This window comes from Taudactylus pleione, unplaced genomic scaffold (assembly GCF_031769625.1).
Source record: "Taudactylus pleione unplaced genomic scaffold, aTauple2 ptg000173l, whole genome shotgun sequence".
Taxonomy (NCBI): domain Eukaryota; kingdom Metazoa; phylum Chordata; class Amphibia; order Anura; family Myobatrachidae; genus Taudactylus; species Taudactylus pleione.
The window spans coordinates 5,103,513-5,126,235 of NW_028284575.1; the positions used below are offsets into that span (position 1 = coordinate 5,103,513).

The 22,723-nt window shown below is 47.5% G+C and overlaps 1 protein-coding gene across 1 annotated transcript in view; it reads right to left on the minus strand.

Annotated features, from left to right (window-relative positions):
• Window positions 1–22,408, minus strand: part of LYPD1 (LY6/PLAUR domain containing 1) — a 124,421-nt gene extending 102,013 nt beyond the window's left edge. Inside the window, exons 1-2 of the mRNA XM_088475555.1 lie at window positions 22,225–22,408; window positions 4,193–4,327 (exon numbers count right to left, since the gene is read on the minus strand). Of these exons, the coding sequence (XP_088331681.1) occupies window positions 4,193–4,327; window positions 22,225–22,273 (184 nt within the window). The 5' untranslated portion in view covers window positions 22,274–22,408. The remainder of the gene's footprint in view (window positions 1–4,192; window positions 4,328–22,224) is intronic.
• Between the last annotated feature and the right edge of the window lie 315 nt (window positions 22,409–22,723).

The window sequence follows — 22,723 nt, forward strand, 5'->3', positions numbered from 1 at the left end:
TGAAAAGGTGGGGAACATCTGTATTTTAAGGTAAAAATGTCGGGACTTGCTTCAGAACCCCTTGGACACCCCCTAATGACTAATTAGGCTTTTGTAATTTTTCAATTTGCTTAATTGGGCCAATAATTACAAGTCATTTGGGGTGAAAAAAAACCCACAAATGGCCTCAAATTACACCCAAAAAAGCTTTTTTAGCTAAATAATGCACCACAAATGTAATGATAGTTTTATTTCAAAGAAAAATAATTGCTTTCTATCTTGTTTTATTTTTTTTTAAAATTGTCTCAAATTACTCCAAAGAAAGCAAAGTGTGCACAGCGCTGTAACGGCTAATGAACTTAGCTCCGTAGGATGGAGCTCCGCTGTCTGTATTTCAACGGTTGGCTCACTCTTGGATTTTCTCCGGGCAAACAGATCTCAAGTCCCAGGCTACGGCAGGAGGATATAGCAGCTGGTGACGTCAATGTGTTTCGTCTCTAAGGGCTCTATTTACTACAATCCGCATTTTGAATGCAGATTGTAGTGTGATATTACCGACTGAAAATACTAAAAATCCCCTGCAGGGACAGAGCTTGTGATAAAGCTCCATGCGAATCCCCTCCACACACTTATCACGGTATTTTTGCAAAAAATACCGTGACAAGTGTTTCCGCACATGCGTTGACCGGCCGCCGGGGTGGTGCTAACCCTAACCTCCCCCCGGGGGTGCCTAACCCTAACACTCCCTTCCCCTAGCCTAACCCTAACCCTCCCGGGGGTGCCTAACACTAAGTCCCCCCTGGGAGCCCTAAACCTAACCCTCCCCCTCCGCGGCTGTCCGCTCGTGGCGCCCGACATCCCTTCGATCAGGATGCCGGGCGCCGGTCTCCAGGCATCTAGATGTAGACGCCTGTCATTTAACCCTCGCCGGGATAAAGCAGTCGGGAAGCCAGCTGTCGGGCTTATGTCAGTCGGCTTCCCGATTGCATCCCAGTGACCGGCATTCCAACCCAGGTAACTTGTAGGGTTTTACACGGGAATGACCTGTGAAACCCTGCAGTGTAAACGGGTTCCCCGGGTTATTCGACTCTGCTCCCGTTTACAACATGGGAACTTCTGGGTTTCTTGGCGCTTGGAGATGATGTCATCTCCAGGTGCAGGGAGAAGTGTTCCACTGCACCCGTGTGCAGTGTGAACGGCGCCGATCCGGGAATAATCCTAATTGGTGCCGCAGTAGAAAAAGCTTGTCCTGGGTCTGACCCGTTTTGGAAATGTGTATAAAATCCCGGGACAGACCCAGGATTTAGGTGTGAAAGCAGTATTATACCCTTTTCCACCTAAATTCCGGGTCTGACCCGGAGTTGGAACAAAGTTCCTATCCGGATCAGACCCGGAATTTTGCCGGCGCCGACTCGGGATATTCCCGAGTCAGGGCCGCTCACACTGCAGTCGGGTCTGCATAGACCCGGCTTTTGCGGAGTGAAAGTGGTCGCTTGGAGATGACGTCATCTCCAAGCGCCACTGAAGCCGGACCAATCGGCCGGCTAGCAGCGCACTCCAGGTCATCGTGACCCGGAGTGCGCTGTTCTCACAGCAGGGTTTCACGGGCTACGCCCGTGTTAAACCCTGCTAGTTACCTGGGTTGGATTGCCGTGTCACTCGACCCGGCGATCCAACTCTCTCCCCTTTTACACCAGGGAGCTGCCCAGGTTAACCCTTAAAAAACCCGGGTTTTAGCTCCGGTGTAAAAGGGGTATAAGAGACTATTAGAGTGAGCCGACCGTTGAAATACAGACAGCGGAGCTCCATCCTACGGAGCTAAATACATTAGCCGTTACAGCGGCAATACTCTCTCCAAATATATATACAACTGAGAGAGAGTGAGATTACCACCTAAACCGCTACCAGCAGCATCTGTGCCGGTGAGCGCATTCACTCACGGGGATACCCGAAAACCTGCTCAGAGGTCCCGCTATTGTGCATAGTACGGTCGACGGAGCATGTTATCTGTGCTGGGACGCCAGCACAGACAATAGCATTTATCCTCAATACAGGTATTAACAAAAAGACAGCTACATTTAACTTCTCTCCTAATATGGATTTAGAGAGTGTACTATGTACAAGCACACTTGGCACCTTATATCAAGAACTGAATACATTCAGCTACATTGATTCTAAATAGCAACGGTATACGTTCAGGAAGCCTGCGGACGCAATGTCGACCGCCGGCTTCCTGACTGCTTAATCCCGGCAAGGGTTAAATGACAGGCGTCTAAATATAGATGAGGTTTAGGGCTCCGGGGGAGGAATTAGGGTCAGGCTAGGGGAAGGGCGGGTTAGGTTTAGGCACTTAGAGGGGGGATTAGGGTTATGCACCGGGGGGGAGGTTAGGGTTAGGCACCCTAAAGAAGGGTTAGGGGGTAGAATTAGGTTAGTTTATACTTACCTTTAGGACGATGTGGATTTCCTCCTCTGTCGGGCTGCTGCTGCCGGGATTTGAACCGGTGAATCATACCGAATGCATTGTATTCGAACTTAGGGCCTGATTCAGAGCCGAACGCTCTGACCAGAGCACTCGCTCTGAATCAGGGCCCTCCTCCATGAAAATGGAGCGGCCTCCTGGCCGCTCATATAGCTGTGGGTGACCACCCACAGCATATGCGAGCGGCCAAAAAGATGGTCGCGATGGTCTTGACCATCGCGACCATCGGACTTGCGACGGAGACCCTGCGGTAGGGTCTCCCTGCCACAAGCCCTGGAGTGATTTTGGCTCTATCAGAGCCAAAATCACTCCCACTGACATCACTAGTGATGTCAGTGGGGCCGGCTTCAGACGGTAGGCGTTCCCATGGGAACGCCTCCGTCTGGCCGGCACGCCCACCAAAGGGGGCGTGCTGTCAATCAACATCGACAGCACGCCCCCTTTGGTGCGAGACCCGGAGCGATGGAAAGCCCGTCGCTCCCCGGGTCTCGCGCTTGCGCACGACGGAGCTCCCTCCGTCGTGCGCATGCGCAGTGGGGAACATCGACCCACTTGCAAGCGTACTGCCACTCACGAGTGGGTCTGAATGACCCCCTTAATCCATTTATCTATGTTCTATTTTTATTGTATTTGCATACTGTTCAGTATGTCACAATTGTGAGTGTTGGACTGTTTTTTATGTCTATGTATATTCTTATGTACAAGTAAAATTATTTATTTATCATACTAGCAGTATACTGACATAAGGTATTGCATACTGATATTGGTTAGCTGTGACCGCAGCGCAGTGTACACTTTGTTTTCCTTGAGTTTTTCATATTGGAGTTTGCACTAAACTTCCCACACTTGCTGCTAATTATCATTGGTTGTTCTTAATTATAGTTTACGAGCACCGAGAGTTTGGTAGATTTCTACCACCTGTGGTGCTTCAAATTACTCCCAAAGCATCTTTTTTTTACTACTTTTTTAGCATTTTCCGTTTAATTCCTTTGTAATTAAATGAAATTCTACAGCTTTTTACATTTATTTTACTTTTTTTTTTTTAAATGCACAAATCAGCCGTTTGACACCTTTTAAAAGCATCCAGTACTTTCTTTATAGCCACTAACAGTCTTCTACATGATTCTGCTAACGAAGTTGTCACTTTTTTGGGGTCCTTGAAGGTCTCCCCACTTTTTCATGCTATTTTCCCTGCTCACTTTTCGGACAAAATTCGCACACTCTCACTGCAAGTAGCGCGAATTCGCATTTCTAATTGAACTGTGCGTACCTCGGGTATGCGCATGAAGGCGAAGTGTGCGAATTATAAGGCGGAGTGTGCGAGTTTTTCGCCTTCTGCAAAGGCTCACCTAATTGAATTCCCCCCAAAGACTCTAGTCAAGCAATTGCACATTGTGTTCTGTATAATGAGCGCAGGAATAAGAACTACTTTTAGCTCTTTCCTAAAAACAGGCGGCCAACTGGATCTGGTCACATGATGCCATTCAGGTCTCAAGAGATGAGGTCAACTTGGCCTCAATGGTATGATCTTACCCAGACCCAGAGAGATAAACTGGAGAAGCTGCCCAACGCGACCAATCAGCTGTCCTGTATCTAGCACAGTCTATGAAATGACAGAAGCTGATTGGTTGCTTTTGGTTAGGTGAGTCTCCCCTCCAATCACTACAGGAAACACGACGGCAATATGAAAGTACTGCACATGTAATAATGACCATAACACGCGCTGCTCACCATCGCTCTTCTCCATGACCTCTTTCTGACATGTGTCCTGGACATTGACCGTGCAGTTTACGATGAATTCTGGGGACGAGCAGTCATCCTTCTGGAACTCCTCACATTGGTAACACTGGATCTGAAGAGCGAACCCTGCGGGGAGAAGGTACGGTATCAGTCCCATCTGAAGGCCTCCTCTATTACCAGTTATTTGCATAGCGCGCACATATTCCGCGGCGCAGGACAGAGAATATTTAGCCATCCACGTCAGTCCCCTGCCCCAGCAGAGCTTACAATCTATATTCCCTTCCACATGCACAGTAGGGTTACATTTTTGTTTTTGTTGGGAGTCAGTTAGCCTACCAGTATTATTTTTGGAGTGTGGGAGGAGACCGGTCACCCGGAGGAAACCCACCCACGTACGCATGGGGAGAATATACAAACTCCACACACACAGTTAAGGCCGTGGTGAGAATCGAACCAGAGACCCGAGTGCTGTGAGGCAGTAATGCTAACCACTACACCATCCCTGCTGCTGCATGCCAGCTAAAAACGTGTGACCAGGCCGTGTGAATGCACCCTGGAATATGAACCTCTTACGGGAGACCAGATGCTCTTTGCAAGTTCTCTCTTAGGAGTTGGGTTACCATTCACTGTCTGGAAGTCTGTGACATATCGGTCATCTTGGAGCCCAGGTCGTCATCTTCCATCTTCTGCAGTCTGATCTAATATTAGTAGACAAATAGTTTACTATCTGCAGAACATCACCCTGCTCCAACTCTAGCCCGTTACGGCTGAATAGGATTATGGTAGTATCACTGCCAAAGGCAACTGAGGGCTTAATTAAGATCGAGGGAAAATAATTGCATGGAACTCATGGGCGAAGGTACAGTTTTAAGGCTGTGGGGGAGATTTATCAAGCCTGGGAGAGAGATAAAGGACCGACCAATCAGTCATTGGACAGGCTGTACTTTATCTCTCTGCAAGGCTAGATACATCTCCCGCTCAGTGATTAAGGTTTCTGTACGACATCCTCATGATTGACAGCTGCTGAAGGATTTATGGTGGCCTATCAGGTATAAGGATGGGTGGGTTTCTCTACAGTATGGAAGACTTATCCCAGATTGCCAAGTATTTTTATATATCAAATAGTAACCTGTTGCGCCTTAACACTATAACAGCAGCTGATCAGTTATAAGGGTTACACCCAACAGTAACCCAACAGAAATATCAAGAAACTGTAATAACCAGTCAGCGCTAGTGTTATACACGTAAAAGAAAATGACAAAGAGTACTTCCCTTGGTTCTTTATCTTTCAATCACACGTAATCGGTTCTGTTCAAGACGCATAGATCATGTAAGACACAAGATCAAACACACAGGTACCTTGAGGAAGAGATGTTCGCTCATCTGCGCATGCGTACGGATCGTTATACGCATGCGCGAACCAGTCAGTGCGGCCGAAATTCATGTGCTCGCAAAATAGCGAATGCCTGATAATTTGAGTGACAGAATGAGGCGTATGTGGGTGGTAACAGGGGAAGGTGCTTGAAAATGGGGAGTGGAGATCCGATCGCAGGTGTGCTTAAAGGTCAAAACGGGCGTTTTATGGGTGTGCATAATTTAAACAGCAGCGTCATTGACCACGTCACTGGGTTATTTTTTAGCCTGAACTGCTCGCAAAATTGTGGTAGCAAAAACCAACCACAAGAATAGCAAGCAGCTCATACCCTTTCGATGTACTCGATTAATCTAATAAATAGCGGACATGACGTAGGATGCGAGCGGCCAGGGGGCGTAGTTTCCCAAAAAACGACCGCAAGTTTTGTTCGCTCGTTCAGACCTAGAGGTGTGAACAGACCGCAAACAGCGAATAGCCACCCCTATTTTCTGGACGAGCGAGCGCAAATAGCGACCGGCTCTGAATCAGGCCCAAGGTTTCCAGAGACCTCCAACACATAACATCTACGGGCCCTTTTTATGAGGGAGATCTGGTCATTTCCCATTACATAACCTGTTATAGCATCAAGCTGATTTTTATGCTTCATAGAAAAAAAACTTTTTTATGCACATTGACTTTTTATGTTGATATTCCCGCTATTCTCCGTATTCAATTCCAAAGTAGGTGAAATCGGGAACCGCCGAAACCTGGATCAGCGAAAAGTCATGTCAATTTTCGGATTTTGGGCCTGACTCAGAGCCGCTCGTAAGCGGTCGCTCGTTCGTTCCGACCGATGTTCGCACAACTGCGCATACGTACGGATTTTAATACGCATGCGCGAACCAGTCAGTACGGCCGAAAATCGTTTGTTCACTAAATAGCGAATGCCTGCTATTTTGAGTGACAGGAGGAGACGTATGTGGGTGGTAACAGGGGAAGGTGCTTGAAAACGGGGAGTGGAGATCAGAACGCAGGCGTGCTTAAAGGTCAAAACGGGCGTTTTATGGGTGTGCATAATTAATACAGCAGCGTCATTGACCACGTCACTGGGTTATTTTATAGTCAGAACTGCTCGCAAGATTGTGGTAGGAAAAACCAACCACAAGAATAGCGAGCAGTTCATACGCTGTTCGATGTACTCGATTAATCTATTAAATAGCGAACATGACGTATGGTGCGAGCGGCCAGGGGGCGTCTTTTTCAAAATTACGACCGCAAGTTTTGTTCGCTCGTTCAGACATAGAGGCGTGAACAGACCGCGAAGTGCGAATGGTTCATTTGAATAGCCACCCCTTTTTATTGAACGAGCGAGCGCAAATAGCGTCCGGCTCTGAATCAGGCCCTTTGTTCCTAGGAACCCCCTAAAGATGTCATTTTTAAAAGTGGTCCCATCAAATTTGGGGTACATGAAAATGGGTACTAGCATATTTTTAAGTCCCTAACTAATTTTTAAAAACTTCAGCAAGAAAGCATCTGCCGCTAATAGCTTATTCTAGAAAACACCTGCCGCATACTTACAGAATAGCCCTGAACCTATTTCGCTATTTTTAACCACTGTTCCCCTATTATTATTTTTTTCTCCCCAAAATGTTAAATAATTTTTTTGGGGTGTCCCTATTTATTTATTTTTTAACTTTTTTTTTTTTGCACATTTCATTTTAAGGGGTGCAGGCTATTTTTTTTAAGCCTGCACCCCTAAACCCCAATTCTGCATTATTTTTTTGCCTGCTAAAGGCTAGCGAAAAATTATCCCTGTTTTTTTACATTGACTTTTCGCACCGGCGAAAAGTCAATGTAATTGAATACGGGATATTTCAAATAGGCGAAAATGACGTAATCGGCAATAAATTATCGCCGATTCCGATATTTCGCCTCAAATTGAATACGGGCACAAGGGAAGTACTCTTTGCCATTTTCTTTTAAGTGTACAACACTAGCACTGACTGGTTATTACATTGATTTTCTTGTTATCCCAGATTGTGTTGACGTCCATTTACTGAGCAAGAAAAAGGGTCTCTAATTAAATATCCCTGGGCGTTAAAGCCCGGGGCTACCACCCTTCAGGGCTATTTTCCCCCTAAGCACTAAGAATGCTGATGATCTAAACAATTATAATAAACTCATAATACTCAATTGTTTTGATGATCAGTATTCTCAGTGCTTAAGAGTGTGCACCTGGCACCTGCAGGGTCATCTAGGACGTCAACACAGTTTGCTTCCGTTCGTCCCCCGCCCCGCAAATTGCGTCTTTTCCTAAAGCATCAAAGATTCTTACACATCCATCTCTATGGCACACATTATATAAATCTGCCAAGATATCCCTGACAACTTTCAAACACCTGAGCCACAAGAAGAGTTAGGTATATAGGGTCTCATTCAGACCCGGTCACAAGTGCTGAGCGCTCGCAACCTGGTCGATGTTAAGGCCCTGCGCACGTGCAGCGGCCACACTGCGCGTGTGCAAGCCCCAGAGCAAGAGAGAAGTTCTCTCGCTCCAGAGCTCACTACAAAAGGGGCGGCTGTTGATGTTGATCGACAGCTCGCCCCGTTTTGTAGGCGGGACGGGGGTGGCTACAAAAACGTAGACGTTCCGTGACGTTTTGTGGGCGGCCGCACTGACATCAGCAGTGATGTCAGTGGGGAGCTTCCGGCTCGATCAGAGCAGGAAGCTCCCTGGGGCTTGAGGTTGCCGAAACCCAACCTTAGGGTCTCGTCGCAAGCCCCGACGGTCGCGGTGGTCTTGACCATCGCGACCATCACCCTGGTCGGTCTCTAAAGCTGTGGGTGGTAACCCGCAGCTTAGCTAACGACCAGGAGGCCGCACTAAAAAAAACAAGAGGCCGCCCTCATTCAGAACGAGCGCTCGCCTCTGAATGAGGGCCATAGACTTTAGACTGTAAGCTCCATGGGCAAGGCCCTGCTCCCTCCTCTTCCCATTACCTACTTCTCTTGCACGCCAGCTATGCTCTACGCCTCCTCCTTGGGTCCCTGCCCCTGGACTCCGTTCCTACGATTACCTACACCCGTTACCTGCGCCCATGCTAATAGTTACAGGTTTAAGCTTACGCTGAATATTTTCACTGCATCAGTGGCTGTGCTGAGATTTGTAGTGCTAATTGTTACTTGCCTGCAGTATTGTTCTGTGCTGTTTTACCCTGTACTGTTTTATTGCTTTACCTTCCGTACTGCGCTGCGGACTACTTGTGGAGCCGTATAAATAAAGTTTATTAATAATAATAAATAATAATAATAATAACATGCCCAGATAAATGTTTATAATTTTGTTGGTAAGCACAACTTACATGAATTTACACTAGGATAGCACGCAAACGTCTACTACTACACTGGTAGGCGCAATTTCACTTTCCATGCCAGCTGACTTTGGCGGCTTACCGTCTGGAACACTATCAGCGAGCGGCCACCCGCTGCTTTAGGGAATAGGTATGAGTTATTTATTGTTGTCTACCTGCCGTATTGTAGATGTATCTGTACCGCCGAGTGCACAGTACTGCACACATCTATTTCTTAGTGTGCAAAGAGGTTATAAAGCCCCCGAGTCCTAGTTATGGATTAGTGGAAAGATGCTTCTGTGCCTTTAGAAATGTAATAGCCAGCTTTTAGTTATCTTATCCTATATACGGTTTAAGGATTTCATTTTTCCCCGAGTAGCTAAGGTATACCCAAATAAAATTCCAAAAAATAAAAAAACATATAAACCTCAACAATAACATGTCATCCAGAATATCTTCGGGCTATGTAAATAAAATATTAATAAAAGCCAAAAAAAGGAGCTATAATAAGCGCATTGGAACACATGCATATTTACATCCTCCGCACTCGCCAGTAATAGGGCTTAACCATTCCTTCCAATTTATTATGTTATAGACTACAGTACGTATAATTTTATGCTGCTGAATTTTTCACCGACAATGAAGAGAAAGTGACTTATACAGGGTCAGAGAACAGTGAGAACATGTAATTGGTGTCACTCAGCGGGGTCGGGTAAGGGATGCCGGCTGTAAGGATCCCGGCAGGGTTAGAAAACAAACACTTTTTTGGTTGGTATGCTAACTCTCCCCCCCTCACCCTACCCTAACCCTCCCTCCCTGGTGCCTAACCCTAACCTTCTCCCTTAGTGCCAAGCCCTAGCCCTCCCTCTAGTGCCTAACCCTAACCCTCCCCCTAACCCTGGTATTTACCTTTGGGATTCCGGCACCGGCATTCTGACCGCATGAATCCCCTCCGTCTGTATTTTAACCGCATTCCCTCTCAGCGACTTAGTGGGTTACACTACTCAACTCCATTCAGTTCAGGGGGTCTCTTTCCTTCTTGCCGGCATCTTTACCCAACTGCTAGACACTTGGGTGGTACTACCCCACTCACCGTAGTGCATGCCTCAATTCATAGGGGACTGGAGGGAGGATTGGGGAGGCCTACGGAAGTGCTAGGCACACACTTTCGTCTGTGACCCCCCAAATGCATGCATCCTCTATGTGCTCCCCTAGTGCATGTATATCCACTGTATGAGCCCCTCATATGTCTGTGTACCCACTGCGTGACCTCCCACATGCCTCTGTATCCACTGTGTGACCTCCCACGTGCCTGTGTACCCCCTGCGTGACCTCCCACGTGCTTGAGTATCCACTGCGTGACCTCCCACGTGCCTGTGTATCCACTGCGTGACCTCCCACGTGCCTCTGTATGCACTGCGTGACCTGCCACGTGCCTCTGTATGCACTGCGTGACCCCCCACATGCCTCTGTATCCACTGCGTGACCCCCCACGTGCCTTTGTATCCACTGCATGACCCTCAACGTGCCTGTGTATCCACTGCGTGACCCCCCACGAGCCTCTGTATCAACTGCGTGACCCCCCCAAGTTACCTGTGTATCCACTGCATGACCTCCCACGTGCCTGTGTATCCACTGCGTGACCTCCCACGTGCCTGTGTATCCACTGCGTGACCCCCCACGTGCCTGTGTATCCACTGCATGACCCCCCCACGTGCCTGTGTATCCACTGCATGACCTCCCACGTGCCTGTGTACCCACTGCATGACCTCCCACGTGCCTGTGTATCCACTGTGTGACCTCCCACGTGCCTGTGTACAACTACGTGACCTCCCATGTGCCTGTGTACCCACTGCATGACCTCCCACGTGCCTGTGTATCCACTGCATGACCCCCCCACGTGACTGTGTATCCACTGCATGACCCCCCCACGTGACTGTGTATCCACTGCATGACCTCCCACGTGCCTGTGTACCCACTGCATGACCCCCCACGTGCCTGTGTATCCACTGTGTGACCTCCCACGTGCCTGTGTACAACTATGTGACCTCCCATGTGCCTGTGTACCCACTGCGTGACCTCCCACGTGCTTATGCAGCAGAGTACGGCGAGTTACAACTCGCTGCAAATGGCAACGATTCTGGCCTCCAAATCGTCAGATCTAATACCCAGAGATTTGGAAGGCTCAAATGCAAATCACCCGTAAACGCACAGTGACTTGTGGAGGGTTTCAAAGGCCAAAGTCAATGGTAATCGAGCCAAAAACTACCAGGAAATGGCCCTGGCGGTGCAACTGCTCAAACTGCATGCCGGACCAGAACATAATAAACATATGTAGTTAATTGTCACCAATTAGCACTTAGTAATACAGAAATACATGGGGGCACAATTATTTATTGCATGTATTATTGGGGGCAAGTTTATAATTAATGTTGATAATATTACAGTACAACATGTTAATTACACAGACACAGATTATATTAATATATAACATAATACATAATGTATATTATAAAAGGTCAATATTTAAGATATTATATAACGAGTTGAAAAAAAGTTTTTATGTTAACTGAGGCTACATCACTTAATTACTGATGGAAACAACAATTATTTTGCACACTTGTGACACTACAAGTCCCAGCAAGCATTTGCCTCCATACTTAATAACTATACATAATAACTATGGCCTAAATAAACGCTCGCTCGTCCTGAAAATAGGGGTGGCTATTCAAATGAACCGTTCGCTGTTTGCGGTCTGTTCACGCCTCTAGGTCTGAACGAGTGAACAAAACTTGCGGTCGTTTTTTGAAAAAAAAACGCCCCCTGGCCGCTCGCATCCTACGTCATATCCGCTATTTATTAGATTAATCGAGTACATTGACCAGCTTATGAGCTGCTCGCTATTCTTGTGGTTGGTGTTTGCTACCACAATTTTGCGAGCAATTCTGGCTAAAAAATAACCCAGTGACGTGGTCAATGACGCTGCTGTTTTAATTATGCACACCCATAAAACGCCCGTTTTGACCTTTAAGCACGCCTGCGATCGGATCTCCACTCCCGGTTTTCAAGCACCTTCCCCTGTTACCACCCACATACGCCTCATTCTGTCAATCAGAATAGCAGGCATTCGCTATTTTGCGAGCACATGAATTTCGGCCGCACTGACTGGTTCGCGCATGCGTATAACGATCCGTACGCATGCGCAGTTGGGCAAACATCGCTCGGAGCGAACGAGCGGCCGCTTACGGGTGGCTCTGAATCAGACCCACAATCTCCTACACAAGGTAATGGGGATGGGAATATTATAGTCAAAGATACGGAGCTCCTCCTGCAGTCCCTGTGATGAGCTCTGCTACACAAGGTATAAACGGTTGGAATATTATAGACAGACACAATAACTGAGCTCCTACAGTCACTGTGATGAGCTCTGCTACATAAGGTATCAAGGGTTGGAATATTATAGACAGACACAATCACTGAGCTCCTACAGTCACTGTGATGAGCTCTGCTACATAAGGTATCAAGGGTTGGAATATTATAGACAGACATAATCACTGAGCTCCTACAGTCACTGTGATGAGCTCTGCTACACAAGGTAATGAGGGGAATATTATAGACAGACATAATCACTGAGCTCCTACAGTCACTGTGATGAGCTCTGCTACACAAGTTACTGAGGGGAATATTATAGACAGACATAATCACTGAGCTCCTACAGTCACTGTGATGAGCTCTGCTACATAAGGTATCAACGGTTGGAATATTATAGACAGACACAATCACTGAGCTCCTACAGTCACTGTGATGAGCTCTGCTACATAAGGTATCAACGGTTGGAATATTATAGACAGACATAATCACTGAGCTCCTCCTCCTTCTCCAGTTACTGTGATGAGCTCCTTCTCCTAGTCACTGTGATGAGCTCTGCTACACAAGGTAATGAGGGGAATATTATAGACAGACATAATCACTGAGCTCCTACAGTCACTGTGATGAGCTCTGCTACACAAGGTAATGAGGGGAATATTATAGACAGACATAATCACTGAGCTCCTACAGTCACTGTGATGAGCTCTGCTACACAAGGTAATGAGGGGAATATTATAGACAGACATAATCACTGAGCTCCTACAGTCACTGTGATGAGCTCTGCTACACAAGTTACTGAGGGGAATATTATAGACAGACATAATCACTGAGCTCCTACAGTCACTGTGATGAGCTCAGCTACACAAGTTACTGAGGGGAATATTATAGACAGACATAATCACTGAGCTCCTACAGTCACTGTGATGAGCTCTGCTACACAAGGTAATGAGGGGAATATTATAGACAGACATAATCACTGAGCTCCTACAGTCACTGTGATGAGCTCTGCTACACCAGGTAATGAGGGGAATATTATAGACAGACATAGTCACTGAGCTCCTACAGTCACTGTGATGAGCTCTGCTACACAAGGTAATGAGGGGAATATTATAGACAGACATAGTCACTGAGCTCCTACAGTCACTGTGATGAGCTCTGCTACACAAGGTAATGAGGGGAATATTATAGACAGACATAGTCACTGAGCTCCTAGTCACAGTGATGAGCTCTGCTACACAAGGTAATGAGGGGAATATTATAGACAGACATAGTCACTGAGCTCCTACAGTCACTGTGATGAGCTCTGCTACACCAGGTAATGAGGGGAATATTATAGACAGACATAGTCACTATGCTCCTACAGTCACTGTGATGAGCTCTGCTACACAAGGTAATGAGGGGAATATTATAGACAGACATAGTCACTGAGCTCCTACAGTCACTGTGATGAGCTCTGCTACACAAGGTAATGAGGGGAATATTATAGACAGACATAATCACTGAGCTCCTACAGTCACTGTGATGAGCTCTGCTACACCAGGTAATGAGGGGAATATTATAGACAGACATAGTCACTGAGCTCCTACAGTCACTGTGATGAGCTCTGCTACACCAGGTAATGAGGGGAATATTATAGACAGACATAGTCACTGAGCTCCTACAGTCACTGTGATGAGCTCTGCTACACAAGGTAATGAGGGGAATATTATAGACAGACATAGTCACTGAGCTCCTACAGTCACTGTGATGAGCTCTGCTACACCAGGTAATGAGGGGAATATTATAGACAGACATAGTCACTGAGCTCCTACAGTCACTGTGATGAGCTCTGCTACACAAGGTAATGAGGGGAATATTATAGACAGACATAGTCACTGAGCTCCTACAGTCACTGTGATGAGCTCTGCTACACAAGGTAATGAGGGGAATATTATAGACAGACATACGGGCCTATTCATTAAGCGTAAAAATTCAATGGAGATAATTTGCTTTAGAACTCTCATGGAGTTCTAGCTAATTATAGGTGGAATTCATCATTCCACCTCTCCATAAGTATCTATTACGAAAAGCTGTCATTTTTGCGATGACAGCTTTTCCTGCCTACACTACCTTATCGCATCTGGAAACAGTGCTGCGCATGCGCTGTTACATCTGTAAAACCAGAGCATGCGCAGCACTGCCTACAGATGCATTAAGTTTCGATAATTTTCGGAATTTGATGAATACCACAATTTCCACATCCCCATACTAATGTACTAATGTATGGGGAGTGTGGAAATTAACGCAGGGGAACTTAGCAAGGAGATATCTGTGATATCTCCTGTGTTAAGTTTGTTCATGAATACCAAAATAACGTTATTTAATGAAAATGTCCTTAAAAACGTTATTTTAGTGTTGATGAATAGGCCCCATAATCACTGAGCTCCTACAGTCACTGTGATGAGCTCTGCTACACAAGGTAATGAGGAGAATATTATAGAGACATAATCACTGAGCTCCTACAGTCACTGTGATGAGCTCTGCTACACAAGGTAATGAGGGGAATATTATAGACAGACATAATCACTGAGCTCCTACAGTCACTGTGATGAGCTCTGCTACACAAGGTAATGAGGGGAATATTACAGACAGACATAACCACTGAGCTCCTACAGTCACTGTGATGAGCTCTGCTACACAAGGTAGTGAGGGGAATATTATAGACAGACATAATCACTGAGCTCCTACAGTCACTGTGATGAGCTCTGCTACACAAGGTAGTGAGGGGAATATTATAGACAGACATAATCAGTGAGCTCCTACAGTCACTGTGATGAGCTCTGCTACACAAGGTAATGAGGGGATTACAGACAGACATAATCACTGAGCTCCTACAGTCACTGTGATGAGCTCTGCTACACAAGGTAATGAGGGTAATATTACAGACAGACATAATCACTGAGCTCCTACAGTCACTGTGATGAGCTCTGCTACACAAGGTAATGAGGGGAATATTATAGACAGACACAATCACTGAGCTCCTACAGTCACTGTGATGAGCTCTGCTACACAAGGTAATCAGGGGAATATTATAGAGAGACATAATCACTGAGCTCCTACAGTCACTGTGATGAGCTCTGCTAAACAAGGTAATGAGGGGAATATTATAGACAGACATAATCACTGAGCTCCTACAGTCACTGTGATGAGCTCTGCTACACAAGGTAATGAGGGGAATATTATAGACAGACATAATCACTGAGCTCCTACAGTCACTGTGATGAGCTCTGCTATACAAGGTAATGAGGGGAATATTACAGACAGACATAATCACTGAGCTCCTACAGTCACTGTGATGATCTCTGCTACACAAGGTAATGAGGGGAATATTATAGACAGACATAATCACTGAGCTCCTACTGTCTGTCACTGTGATGAGCTCTGCTACACAAGGTAATGAGGGGAATATTACAGACAGACATAATCACTGAGCTCCTACAGTCACTGTGATGAGCTCTGCTACACAAGGTAATGAGGGGAATATTATAGACAGACATAATCACTGAGCTCCTACAGTCACTGTGATGAGCTCTGCTACACAAGGTAATGAGGGGAATATTACAGACAGACATAATCACTGAGCTCCTACAGTCACTGTGATGAGCTCTGCTACACAAGGTAATGAGGGGAATATTATAGACAGACATAATCACTGAGCTCCTACAGTCACTGTGATGAGCTCTGCTACACAAGGTAATGAGGGGAATATTATAGACAGACATAATCACTGAGCTCCTACAGTCACTGTGATGAGCTCTGCTATACAAGGTAATGAGAAGAATATTATAGACAGACACAATCACTGAGCTCCTACAGTCACTGTGATGAGCTCTGCTATACAAGGTAATGAGGGGAATATTATAGACAGACACAATCACTGAGCTCCTACAGTCACTGTGATGAGCTCTGCTACACAAGGTAATGAGGGGACTATTATAGACAGACTTAGGCCCGTATTCAATTAAAAGCGAAAAGACGTTTTCCGTGAAAAAGTATCGTGGATGACGTAATTTCGCCAGGCGGAAACTTTTCGCTGTATTCAATTAAAAACAGTTTTCGCGTACGCGAAAACACAATTCAATGTAATAGGCAATAAAGCTTCACCTATGAATACTTGGTGAAAAAAAGTGCAGAATTGTGGTTTTGGGGTGCAAACATTGGGAAACCACTCAGCACCCTTGGGACAGCACCCCAAAGCATAACTGCTCTAAAAAAAAAAGGAACACCCTAAAAAATGCAAAATGGGGGTATAAAGTTGTCAACTAGCAAAATAGACTTTTGGGGGGTCTGCAAGTATGGAGGAGGTGTCTTTTTAATTGCAGGTGCTTGCTTCAGGTGCGTTTTTTAAAACTTCACTTTAGCGTTTTTAAACCATGCTCGCACCCATTTTCATGTACCCCAAATTTGACAGGAATACTTATTTTCACCCGAAAAAACTGCTTAATGCTATTCTTCACCACTTGTGCAAAGACGCTAATTAGAAGCAATTGACAGCACTTAAGTACCCCAAATAGCTTCAGCAGGGCTATTCGGGGACATCTATAATGATCCCCAATGTTAGTGCATCTTTTGGGGGGTGTCAGGCTGATTTCCCCATTTTTGACAGCACTTTTCGCCTGCTTGAGTTTCGCCAGGACACGCTTTTGCGTCCTTTGGAATTGACTGCGGCGAATAGCGGGGGCGCGCCCGATAAGTTTACGTGGCCAAAACACGTGATGTAGGTGAAAAGTACGGCAAGTGAAGCCTTTCCGACTTTTCACGGCTAATTGAATACGGCCCTAAATCACTGAACTCCTGCAGTCACTGTGAGGAGCTCTGCTACACAAGGTAATAAGGATGGGAATATTATAATCTGACATTAGCAGGGTGCAGCAGCGATTCAGATGCGCAGTCTCATAAATGTATTGGAAATGTGCTGAGCGTTCCTTGGCGGTGGCTATTCAGATGCATGGTGATGGACCGTCTTTTCTAAGCGTCTGACGGGAGTGCCACTGGAGTGCCACATAAGTGGCTGCGAACTCAGACGCTTAAATCGCTCAGACTGGGGGCCACACTCTGACTGAGAACCTGCACCTAGCACAGGGCTGTGCCAGTTTCTATGGTGCGTCCGATGGCAGGGTCTCAGGGCCTGATTCAGAGCCGCTCGTAAGCGGCCGGTCGTTCGCCCCGAGCGATGTTCGCACATCAGCGCATGCGTATGGGTCGTAATGCGCATGCGCGAACCAGTCAGTGCAGCCGAAAATCGTTTGTTCCCTAAATAGTGAATGCCTGCTAATTTGAGTGACAGGATGAGGCGTTTGTGGGTGGTAACAGGGGAAGGTGCTTGAAAACGGGGAGTGGAGATCCGAACGCAGGCGTGCCAAACGGTCAAAACGGGCGTTTTAAGGGTGTGCATAATTAACAAAGCAGCGTCATCGACCACGTCACTTGGTCGTTTCTTAGCCTGAACTGTTCGCATGATTGCGGTAGGAAAATCCAACCACAAGCACTGCGAGCAGTTCAGACGCCTTTCGATGTACTCAATTAATCTAATAAATAGCGGAGATGACGTATGATGCAAGCGGCCAGGGGGCGTCTTTACAAAATAGCGAGCGCATGTTTCGTTCGCTCACTCAGACATAGAGGCGTCAACAGACCGCAAAGAGCGAGCGCTCAATTTAAATAGCCAGTCCCTTTTTCTGAACGAGCGAGCGCAAATAGCGTCCGGCTCTGAATCAGGCCCTCAGTCCCTGCACATTCAGACGCACACTTGTACCCCAGGGGGTTCTATCATTAGCAGAAAGTTGGAGACGTGACTACGATGCTAAACCGTTTCAGGACAGCGTGCGAGTCTTCAAACAGAGTCAAACCAGTTTATGGGTGAAAAAAATATATATCAGCTACACGAGGAGGATAACAATGCATACTGGAAGTTTTTGGCTACGGATGTAAAATAGTATGTAGGTAAGACTTAGCCATAACTGCAAACGGCTAATGCAAAAGAAAGTGAAGGCGAGAGATTGTTGTGAAAAATGTTCCTTTCTACGATGAATCATTTACTTATCCCCACTTCGTACAAAAGCACATTCTGCAGCCGCTGTGTATATCAGTGATAGCGGATAATGGCACATTAGGGTCTTCTGAGAACACTGCATTCACACAGTTTTCACCATAAACATTAAAAGGATGCGCAATCCTTTTCTCGGACCAGCTTATGTCATTCATCTCTTCTTAGCTGTCCGTCCTCGATAATGGAATTGTACATTCAATCCATATTGTAACAGCGGCGTCTGAGCAGAGTAAAACACACAGCACAGCGAGACACTAAATTCTGCCCGGGGAATAGAGAGCTCAAAGTAAACGGCAAAACACCAGATGAAACAGACAGTGAACGCTAATCGCAGCCACCCATCCTTCCTCTCTGCTCCTGTGCCCAGGACCGCTCACATCACACAAGTACTAATGGAATCCTAATAAGAGCGTCTGCAGCTCGTTCTAAGACGGGGACATGAAGCTAGAGGACCGAGTGCTGGACGTAAGCACCAGAGAGGGTCAAGGCACAATGAGACAGCGACAAGGAGGGGTGCAGCAAGGAGAGATGGGGGAACGGCCGAGAGAGATTGGGACATGCTGTAAACAGAGCAATATAGAGAGAGATGGCGAGAGAGAGAGAGAAACGGCACAAGAGAGGAATTAGGGAAAGACAGAACGGGGACTTCAGGCTAAAGTAGGAAGATCAGGGGCAGATGGGGAATCTGGAAGGAGCGGCAGAAATAAACGAAAATTGGAAAAAGAGCAAATGGGGATTGAAAGGAGGAGGATAGACAGTGGGGAGATACTGGGGGGTCAGTGCAGTGTATCAGGGACACAGCAGTGAGATTGGGGTGCAAAGAGAAAAAAATGTAGCTGAAAATACAGAGCTAAACAAATGGTACGAGAGAGAGAGAGAGAGAGAGAGAGAGAGAGAGAGAGAGAGAGAGAGAGAGAGTGAGAGAGAGAGAGAGAGAGAGAGAGAGAGAAAGAGAGAGAGAAAGAGAGAGAGATCAGGGTGGAAACATAAATAGTCTGTAATGTGGTAAGAGAGGGCAGAGAAGGAGACAGGGGGAGATGAGACATTAGTGGGGGCACAGCAGTAAAGTTGATTACAGCTGAATATATGTGAGACACTAGGAATAGAGAAACTGATCGCTGATAGATGCAGGAGGCAGACACCGACCAGCAACTGATCAACAGTCCAAATACCCTGAACAAATAAGGAGCTGAGGTGGATAAGACAGGGAGACAGACAGAGCAGGAATAGAGGAACTAGCCACATGACAGAGGGAGAGGGACAGTAATGGGAAAAAAAGGAGATTGAGACATTGTAGAGACAGAGAAATATAGAAGACAGTCAGATGGGATACAGAGAGACAAGGGGTAAAGACAAAGGGACGAGGGGTAAAGAATAAGAGAAGGGGCAAAGAGTAAAGGGGTACAGGCAGAGAGAGAGGGGTAAAAGAATGAAGGGACGAGGGGTACAACCAGGCACACGGGTCAAAGGGTAAATACAGAGAGAGATAAGGGGTGAGGGGTAAAGACAGGGAGATAAGGGGCGAGGGGTACAGCAGAGAGAGAGAAGGGGCGAAGGGTAAAGACAGGGAGATAAGGGATGACGTGTAAAGACAGAGAGATAAGGGATGAGGGGTACAGCCAGAGAGATAAGGGGCGAGGGGTACAGACAGTGAGATAAGGGGCGAGGGGTAAAGACAGGGAGATAAGGGATAAGGGATACAGCCAGAGAGAGAGAAGGGGCGAAGGGTACAGCCATAGAGACAGGGCGAGGGGTACAGCCATAGAGAGACAGGGCGAGGGGTACAGTCAGAGATACAGGGCGAGGGGTACAGTCAGAGAGACAGGGCGAGGGGTACAGCCAGAGAGACAGGGCGAGGGGTACAGCCAAAGAGAGACAGGGCGAGGGGTACAGCCAAAGAGAGACAGGGCGAGGGGTACAGTCAGAGAGACAGAGCGAGGGGTACAGACAGAGACAGGGCGATGGGTACAGTCAGAGAGACAGGGCGAGGGGTACAGTCAGAGAGACAGGGCGAGGGGTACAGCCAGAGAGAGACAGGGCGAGGGGTACAGCCATAGAGAGACAGGGCGAGGGGTACAGCCAGAGAGAGACAAGGCGAGGGGTACAGCCAGAGAGAGACAAGGCGAGGGGTGGAGGGGTGTACAGCCAGAGAGAGACAGGGCGAGGAGTACAGCCAAAGAGAGAGATACAGCGAGGGGTACAGTCAGAGAGACAGGGCGAGGGGTACAGACAGAGAGATGCAGCGTGGGTTACAGCCAGAGAGAGACGGAGTGAGGGGTACAGCCAGGGAGATGGGGCATGGGGTACAGATAGAGAGAGACAGGGTGCGTGGTACAGAGACAGGGCAAGGGGTACAAACAGAGAGAGACAGGGAGAGGGGTACAGCCAGAGAGAGACAGGGAGAGGGGTACAGATAGAGAGAGAAGCGGCGAAGGGTACAGACAGAGAGAGACAGGGAGAGGGGTACAGATGGAGAGAGATGTGGCAAGGGGTAGAGACAGGGCGAGGGGTACAGACAGAGATGCAGCGAGGGGCACAGCCAGAGAGAGACAGGGTGAGGGTACAGCCAGAGAGAGACAGGGAGAGGGGTACATATGGAGAGAGATGGGGTATAGACAGCCAGAGAGAGACGGGAGAGGGGTACATATGGAGAGAGACAGGGAGAGGGGTACAGATGGAGAGAGACAGGGAGAGGGGTACAGATGGAGAGAGACGGGAGAGGGGTACAGATGGAGAGAGACAGGGAGAGGGGTACAGATGAGAGAGACAGGAGAGAGGTACATATGGAGAGAGACAGGGAGAGGGGTACAGATGGAGAGAGACAGGGAGAGGGGTACAGATGGAGAGAAACAGGAGAGGGGTACAGATGGAGGGAGACAGGAGAGAGGTACATATGGAGAGAGACAGGGAGAGGGGTACAGATGGAGAGAGACAGGGAGAGGGGTACAGATGGAGAGAGACAGGGAGAGGGGTACAGATGGAGAGAGACAGGGAGAGGGGTACAGATGGAGAGAGACAGGAGAGGGGTACAGATGGAGAGAGATGGGGTATAGACAGCCAGAGAGAGACAGGGAGAGGGGTACAGATGGAGAGAGACAGGAGAGGGGTACAGATGGAGAGAGACAGGGAGAGGGGTACAGATGGAGAGAGACAGGGAGAGGGGTACAGATGGAGAGAGACAGGAGAGGGGTACAGATGGAGAGAGACAGGAGAGGGGTACAGATGGAGAGAGACAGGAGAGAGGTACAGATGGAGAGAGACAGGGAGAGGGGTACAGATAGAGAGAGACAGAGAGAGGGGTACAGATGGAGAGAGATGGGGTATAGACAGCCAGAGAGAGACAGGGAGAGGGGTACAGATGGAGAGAGACAGGAGAGAGGTACCGATGGAGAGAGACAGGAGAGAGGTACAGATGGAGAGAGACAGGAGAGGGGTACATATGGAGAGAGACAGGGAGAGGGGTACAGATGGAGAGAGACAGGAGAGAGGGAGACGTGTTGAGTACTAAAGACAGATATGAGGGATAATGACAGAGACAGAGGAGGGAACACGGAGACAACATGGGGCAACACAGAAAAGTAATAAGCGTTAGAAGTAGGAAGACAGCTGCAGGGAGAGCAGAGATGAGAGACACGGTAGCTGCAGGGTAGCACAAGTATAATATATATAATATATACATACACACACACATACATACATATATACATACACACACACATACATACATACATACATACATACATACATACATACATACATACATACTAGGTGGTAGTGGGTACGGGGGATACGCCGGAGACAGGGAGAGGTGTCTGGGGACAGGAGGGGAGATACTCGCTCTCACTATATGTATGTACCGTACCTGCGCCCAGGAGCCCCCAGCACGCCGCACACATCAGCGGGACCCACATCCTCTGTCCGCTGTCAGGGAGCCATCACCGACCTGGGATCCGGTCTCCGGGGTCTGTGCTGCTGTCAGCCGCTCTCGGACTCCCGGGGTCTCCGGTGTGAAGAACATCTCCAGTCCCAGCTCCAGCCGCACTGGAGGCTCCGCCCTCGGGAGACGTCACAGCCCGGGTGGTCTGGGGTCTGCATGTAGCTGCCCCCTGGTGTGTGCCTCACACCTCCGCCATCCATCCTGAGGCACTGACACTTACTTCCTGCTATCAGCACTAGGGGCGAGTAACCAGCTCCTGGTAATACCATTCCTGCTACCCCTCCTTACTATATTACCTCCTGTGCTGCAATTACAACTGATACCCCTCCTGCCTATACATTACTGTATTACCCCCTGTGCTGCAATTACCACAGACAGCCTCCTGCCTGTACATTACTGTATTACCCCCTGTGCTGCAATTACC